This window comes from Diospyros lotus, chromosome 8, assembly GCF_014633365.1.
Source record: "Diospyros lotus cultivar Yz01 chromosome 8, ASM1463336v1, whole genome shotgun sequence".
In the NCBI taxonomy this organism is placed as follows: Eukaryota; Viridiplantae; Streptophyta; class Magnoliopsida; order Ericales; family Ebenaceae; genus Diospyros; species Diospyros lotus.
The window spans coordinates 19,637,738-19,646,054 of NC_068345.1; the positions used below are offsets into that span (position 1 = coordinate 19,637,738).

General features: G+C 33.8%; 1 protein-coding gene across 1 annotated transcript; it reads right to left on the reverse strand.

Moving 5' to 3' along the window:
* Positions 1-3,143: 3,143 nt before the first annotated feature.
* Positions 3,144-5,616, reverse strand: LOC127807328 (patatin-like protein 2). Its single transcript, XM_052345057.1, has 7 exons — positions 5,282-5,616; positions 4,875-5,056; positions 4,593-4,779; positions 4,341-4,502; positions 3,919-4,221; positions 3,510-3,685; positions 3,144-3,403 (listed from the first exon to the last, which is right to left on the reverse strand). Exons 1-7 carry the CDS (start codon positions 5,429-5,431, stop codon positions 3,313-3,315), a joined length of 1,251 nt encoding a protein of 416 aa, XP_052201017.1. The 5' UTR covers positions 5,432-5,616; the 3' UTR covers positions 3,144-3,312.
* Positions 5,617-8,317: the final 2,701 nt, after the last annotated feature.

Consider the following 8,317-nt stretch of genomic DNA (forward strand, 5'->3'; position numbering starts at 1 on the left):
TGCCAATATATATTTAGATCATCAATAATATAAGCAAAAGCACTTGTATCTTTATATTGAGACTTAGAACATACATATTGTCTTTGGCATATCCCTTTCCAACAAATAATCCTTTCTTTGAAATGCTTACTTTTTGGGAATTAAACACAATTTTAAATCCATGATCATCAAGCTTCTTAATAGAAACAAAGCTTTTCCTAAGTCCAAGAATATGATACACTTCCTTGAGTGTAAGCACTTTTCCAAAAAAGAGAGGAAGTTGCACGATGCTAGTTCCCAAGACAACATAAGTGGAGGAATTACCCATGTAGACCATCTTCTCTTCATTCATTGCCTCATAGGCATTCTTGTAGGGAGTGACACGACATGTTGCTCCAGACTCTAGCCACCATTCTTCATTCTTGTCCACCATAAGAGTTTTAGTAAGCATGGTTATCATCTCTTCTTCTTCCACAACATTGGCTTCTTCTTTCTTACCTTTACGAAATCTGCACATTCTAACCAAATGCCTCATCTTGCCACATACAAAGCAAGGTTCTCTCTTCTTCTTATTAATTCCTTCCTTGGACTCAAAACTCTTCTTCTTGTTTGAAAAACCTTTCTATCCATTGTGAAACTTGTTAAACTTGGATTTAAAAGGTTTGGATGTGCAACTCTCAACATTATGCAAACTATCCTTATTAACAATCATTTCTCTCATTCTAGCCTCATTCTCAATTTGAATATGTTGAAGTAGTTGATCCAAATTTAGAGACTTTATCTTATGCTTTAATTTCTTTTGGTAATCACCCTATGAAGGTGGAAGTTTACCAATAATAGTAGACACTTGAAAAGTCTCAAAAATGGGTTCACCAACATCAGCACATTATGAGGCAATATCATTAAGTTCATTGACTTGATTTATAACAAGCTTCGAATTATTCATTTTAAAGTCAATGTACTTGTTAATTAAAAAAGATTTGTTACCAGTATCCTCATTGATATACCTGCACTCAATTGCATCCCATAACTCATAGGCAAGGAAGCATTTGTGGAAGACGTTGAAGAGTGCATTGCTCATTGCATTGAGGATCATAGAACAACATACAAAATCATATGCCATTGAATTTCTTTAGTCTTTCCACTTCTTGAACTTGTGGCTTGCAAAAAGACTCCATGGGAATTTTTACTATCCTAAACTTGTTGTGGTAATTAAAGAAAAATGATATAATATAATTGAGAAAAGAGAAAATAAGAATTTGGAATGTGTTAGATAAGGCATTTCTAGGAAACTATCTTTAGGATAGTAATTTCCCCACTAGGTGCAAATGGTTTATGAAAATTCTAACCCCAAGATACAATGCCTAACTTTAAGAAATCAAAATTACACTTTTTGATTTCTTCTACCACTAAAAACTCAACCCAACAATGAGAGAAAATAGAGAGATAGATAATAGCAATTGAATGAAGAAGTATAGATGGCTTGTGGTATACATTTGCACCCCAAATATCCACACTATTTATAGACATTGAATGGGTACTACTAGACACCAAAATATTAAAAATCACAACTTATTGAAAGATCATATCTGCTAGAAATAGACTCATCTATTGGAGAAATCACAACCCTCCAATTTAAAGACATACCTCTTAAATTAAAAGTCACATTGATTCATTTTCTAGTCGTTTTCCTATGTTCAGATCAGAAGTCGACTTTCTTGGAACAAAAGTTGACTTCTTCGGAGAAGGAAGCCGACTTCCAGGAGTAGAAGTTAAGTTCCAATGTCAGAAGTCAACTTTCTCAAGCCTTTAGTTGACCCAATCGAGAATCATTTTTTTACAGAGAGTTGATCCAACTAAGAACCATCATCGGACAATTGACCCTTATTTGAAGAAGAGTTGACTTCCACTCCATGAAAGTCGACTTTCACTATAAATACTTCAAAAAAACATAAAACTAACAAGAATATTATTATTTGTTAATACTAATATACACACTTATATACAACAACAATCTCAAATTTAACACACTAAAACATTGTTCAATCACATTATGCAATGATGAGTGACTATTGTAATGAACTGTAATTTTATTTTTCATTTAAAGAAATTTTAAAAATATTTGACTTGAAAGAAAATAATGAAAATAGTTTAAGACTAGAAAGTTCATTAAAATAGGCTTATGACGGGAAAAAATGCATTGTAGCCCTAAAAATTTCGTATTTTGAAGATGGTCTTAAAATTTCTCCTTATTGCATTGAAACTCATATTTTTAATGGCACGTGAATATATAATAATATCATTACCTTCGTGACTGGATAAATAAAATGAAGGGAGATATTGCCCCAAACCAAATGTCGTGGGTTCAAATGATAGATAAGAAACGATTATTACTTGATTTTGTCATATAAGGCTATAGCAAGTTATCATATCCATATGCTTGACCATACCTTGCATGAAAATTGTTTTGGGAGTTTTAATAGGTGACTTATCACTTACACTTGGCATGTTAAAACGTGTATGTTGATTTAAGCATTTAGAAGAGGAAGAAGAATATGGCCGATTAGAAGATAATATTTTTATTTATAATTCTATACTTAGAATAATTTTTTTAGTTTCCTTAAATTGTTTGAACCAGGTACTTAGAATAGTATTTTTATGTTTTAATTCCAATATTACATCTCGATTAGCTGAATTCAACTAGACTACATTCTATGCTACACTCTAAATTCATCGTTTGAATCTAGCTAGGATCATGTTTAACTGACTAGATTAAAAGCGATAACGGGATTTTTGGAAACAAAAAATATAGTTTTTGGCATTATGTTGTTTTCAAAAAAAATAAATCCCTTATTTTTTATTATGAAATTAATTTTTTATATTTTTTCTAAATGACTAACCCCCTCCTGGCTTATTAATGGGGCAGCAACTTTACTTTATGTGTTGGTGGTCTAGTTGTTGGTGCAGACCAATGATCCTTGGGTTTGGTATGGTTTGTTTGTTTTGGCTATTTTTTGTTTTCTTACGCATTTGTCCCCTTTGTGGGTTTGGCTTCTTAGCAAAAATAATAAAAAACAAAAAAAAATATCATGAATGAATGATGTACAGAACAAAATTATTTTAGCTATAGGTGGACCATTCCAAAATTCTGAATAAAAACAACATTGCACCAATGTTTATTCATTCATTGCAACAATAAATTAACAAATACGTACATTTGGTCATCACTTACATAAATTGAACATATGCAAAAATAATAAATTGAATAAAATCCTTCGCATGAACAAAGGAGTGAATCTAATATAATTAATGACAATAAAGGTGATGTAGACTTCAAGTGATTGTTCTATAGGTTGAACCTTTGTTTGTACGTGGGGATCTTAACAGTCGAAGTTTCCTTTCATCTGAAAGCAGTTTGGCAAACCTGTTGGGTTTATGAAAAACATGATCAGTGAAATTACTATCAAAATATATAAATTATTGACTAGCAACAACCAACAGTAGTGTAAAAATTATATATAGTTTTATACCTTTTCAAAGCTTCTTCATTGGTGCCTCCATTCGGCATTGGATCACATATGCCCATTTCTAAGTTTACCCTTGAAACTGGTTTCTTTAATAGTGTTTCACCAATTGTCACTAGTCTATTTAAGTTCTCTTCCGTGGAAACATCAACAGAAGATTCTGTCCCAATTAAGGTATCGTCCTGATGATAATAAACAATTAATATATTTTGATGAAAGGTGTGTCAATTATGAAAGCAAAGGAGTTATCTAGAAAATTCATTATTATATAACTTCTATTAATTAAGTTATATATAAATAATACAACCCCATCCTTTTAGTGAATCTTATAGTTTAAAAAAAGATTCGCCAAGCTTATTCATTATCACAAGATTAGGAATTTGAAGTGTATATAATTAGGGTTTGTTTCACTTACTTGAATACGAAGATATTTGTCTTCTGAATGGAAAGCTTGGAAAACTACAAAATTAAGAAGATCGACTATGTCTCCACTTGCTTGACTAAAAACATCCACTAATGGAGTGGAACCCCCATTAAGCAACCAACCAAGCACACCCCAGCTGGCTGCCATTTTAGCACTGTACTTCTTTTCCAGCTTTGCGGAGCCAGTGCCTATGGATATAACCAGCAACCGTTCAACTTCCATGGCCTTAATTGGGAAAAAATCCGGATGCTGGTTGAACATCTGCTTTGTCACTTGGTTTATTGCAAGTAAAGCCTGGAAATTAAGCATGCATGGTAACAATTAATTATTTGAATGCCACAATATATATACTAATATTATATTTAAGCACCACTTAATTAATATATATATATATATCCCAATCAAAATTATACCGGATTATTTGCAGCCACTCCACCATCGATGAGATGAAATTCCCGAACATTTCCTTGATCATCTTGGTTCTTGAAATGATAGGCTGGAAGGTAAGTTGGGGCTGCGGATGTGCTTATGCATATGTCAGACAGCCGAGCATCTAACAGTGGTGAGTCTTTCACCTGTATGTATCAATATCATCCACAATTATTACTACTCTCTACAAACTACAAGATGCTAGAGAGGAGGTGGAGAGCAATTAAGAGAGCCACCTCATAAGAGGAGAAAATGGTTGGCTGCATATTCTTGATATCGAATGTGGGAATAACAACGTTGGTCAAGGTCTGATGCAGCCGGGATTCTCCAAGCTTCTCCCTTATGATGTGGTGAAGGTAAGCTCCGTCGTATTTGGGCCCATTCAGTAACTTGAAGGTGTTTCTAATCGATGCAAATAGGCCCCTTCAATTAATTGGAAGCAAATTGAAGTAAGTTTTACCTTCATTATCAGTTAACAAACTACGTTAATAGTACCCAAGTAAATCAATTAAAAGTACCGATTTTGTGGGAAGATCTTAGGGGAGTGCTCCAGATAGAATTCCTTGATGTCTGTGGCAGCAAAAAGAGGACGGTTATGTTCATTCGGAGCAGTTAACATGGCCGTGACAAGACCACCTGTGCTTGTTCCAGCAATCACATCGAAGTAATCAGCAAGTCTTGCATCCTTCCCGTCCAGCTCCTATAATAAGTCCAACCTTGCATTACTTGGATTGCTATTATGTTTTCGAGTCCCAAAAGAAGAACGTTAATTAATTGTATAGGAAACAAAGTAATTAGTGTTGCTCTCGCTCTCAACAAGATTGCTTTTATTCTGCATAACAAGAAGATTTTTAACTCTTGAAAATCAAGTATAGCTTTAGGTGACATTCTACATACAAAATGAAAACAAAGACAGAAGTCAAACCTGCAGCTGGGATTCAAGATAAGCAAGGATGGTGGCAGGAATGATTCCTCGAACGCCGCCTCCATCAATGCTGAGAATGGTTACCAAATTCCCATAAGTTGGGGGCTGGATTTGCAAAGAAGACGATGCTGCTCTCTTCGTCAACATCATTAATTCAAACTGATTACGTACGCCCAAGAATTGAACTTAATTTTGATCAGTTGAATGATAGAACAAATTAAATGGATTATCTATAAGAACGAATGGATAGTTAAGAGGCTAAGTTTGGTATAGGACAAATGGATTATATGAGAACGAATGGATAAAAATATTGAACTTCTAAGGTTTGGGATCGATGTTTGATATTTCCCGCTGAGTATGTGTATTTATAAGCCTCGGTAGCTGCTTGTATATACGACTTGGTCCATGTTTATTCATTGGCTGCATACGGCAGTCATGGAGGCCGCAAGGGGAACAATATATGAATATAATCACGACCCAATCAATCCACAACTTCACCTTGAAATGGTCCAAACAAGTGCTTGCGCACACTTGAACTTGAAGTTAAATTAGTGCTCAAACTAAGTTATTACAACTTGTGCACATAACTTGATGTTAATTTATTCTCCAATCATTAATTATTGAAACTTGTGCACATGAGATATGACTAATATAGAGTAAGTCCTCCTCCATACATTAAGTTTGGGTGGTCATGGAATAACTCCTCTCCCATATCCATTTCTTAGGAGTTCTATTCAGAAACACAAACCATATTTCTCATTTGGACTCCATATAATTAAAATCCATTACGTGGTACAATACATTAATTAATTAATTAATTAGTCATTATAAAGATTAGTTCATGCCGTTGAATGGTTGCAATTTAGAAACTGATCATACAATTTAAAATGAAAATGGAAACGTGAACATTAATTAAGATGTGAACTCGGGTTTTACAAATACATATAAGCTTAATATAATTATTAAGTAAATAAAGTTTAAGGTAAATCAACTTCATTTGAATATCATATTATATATGTCCCTATTCCCGCCAAAAAAAAAAAAAAATTATTTAGGTTATCCTTCTATTGGGAAAAGCGAAGGCTTGACCCATTCTACTGGGAAAGATTTGGCATTCTTATTTCAACTATTCAAGCCAATAAGATTATAAAATTTAGGTTATCCCTAAATCTGCCGCAGTTGTATACCAAAATATTTAGAGATACTGGGTTTTAGTTAATTTTTAAATAATTTTTATTATTTTAATCTTTTAGTTATGTAAGTTCATAATGGTTTCCAATATTCCTATTCCCCCTTTGAGTTGTACGTAAGTACTATCATGTTGACTATTTATACACAAATTTAAGGTATAGAGAAGTTAAATACAGGATATATATCAACTTGACGAGGTATGAATTAATTAACCAGTTAAACGTTATTGTAATTGAACATGCATGTGACATCTATACAAATAATTTTTTACTTATTTAGATTAAGATTTATAAAAGTTAGGCAATCTTGTTCAAAACGTGACATTAAAAGTAAGAGATAATCTTATTTAGATTAAGATTCAAGGTAAAAAAGTTGTTTGTTTCCGGAGTAGCCATCTCTCCACGACGAACCAAAGGAAAAACATGGCCCTCTCTATTTAATTCTTTATTGGTTGTATGTGCCAGATTATAGTTTCAATACGTAGAACCTATATTAATATATAAATTCACAGCATTTAAGTGTTAAATATTGAGGCAAAGGCTTTCGTGTTTTATCTCATTTGATAGTGTCATCGACCACTAATTATGTTTCTGTGATCCCTTACTATTATCAATCAAGTTTAAGGATAAAGGGACTACCATTAAAGTTCAAGGAACGATATTAGAAGTGCCATAAATATTATCTAGGCGTAGCTGAATCTGGTAGGATTTGCATAAAGTGGCTAGAGGCTGCTTAGATTATCTTCATGAGTAGGCAGGTGGACGCTGAATTTGATCTCTGTGCAGAAAGATTTATTGATATTGAATTTTTTTTAGCGTGAAAATCCAAAAGTCCCCACTGCAACAGTCTTTGGTCAGGATGTCCCATTTTCCTTATATACCAGAGCCCCTTGCACCTTGGGCTACGCAGAACAAACAAGTGAGTCAGCAAGTTAAAATTTAGGTTTTGGCCTCATAAATATATGTAGATTATTAATAGTCACGTGGAGACAAATTCGATCTCTCGACTTTATAATAACTTAAACTCTAGAATGTGTGCAATAGACCATCTATGCTACCTCAAGAGATTTTGATATCAAATTTATAGATATATACAAATTATCAATAGTCGCACGGAGACAAATTCAATCCCTCGACCTTGCGGTAACCCAAATTCTCGAGTGTAATTAATAACAAATGACAAAACAATAAAACGTGAATTAATACACAAAAGACAGCTGGAAATAGAAATAGAACGGAGGACCAAAGACAAAGTCATAGTCATAGGAAAGAGCCATTCCTTGAGCGTGCAGCACGTGGTTTGCTTAAACAAGTGGGGGTGCTGAGCTGTCAGTTTTAACTTTGGCTTTATCGTTTCCATAACAACAGATTGGCCCTTTCTGAAGGATGCAACCAACGAGAGTCGATAGCTTGTTTGACAACGAAATTGTTTTCCTGATAACTGAACGTCTGCGTGCTGTTAAGATATCTATATTTGTTCCAGTCCACGATAACAGTGGGTTCATGCATTCAAGTTGGCCCTGCAGCACATATATAGAAATACTAGTCAAACTGGCTATCAAACCGAGAATTGGAAAAATATCTCAAATTCTCATTCATGAAAAATGTTGTGTTTCAGCTTTTAAATACATCTGCCCTATTTAGCCGAAATAACTGTACATTGCCCACTGCACCTAACTAATCCATATAAAATGAAAGATAACAACACAGCCAAAAAACATGCGAAGATAATACAAAATGTTTATTACTCCCCCTCAAGATGGATTCCGGACGTCAAGAACAACAATCTCGGATAACAAAGGAAACAACTTGGCCACTGGAATAGACTTAGGAAAAACATCAGCTA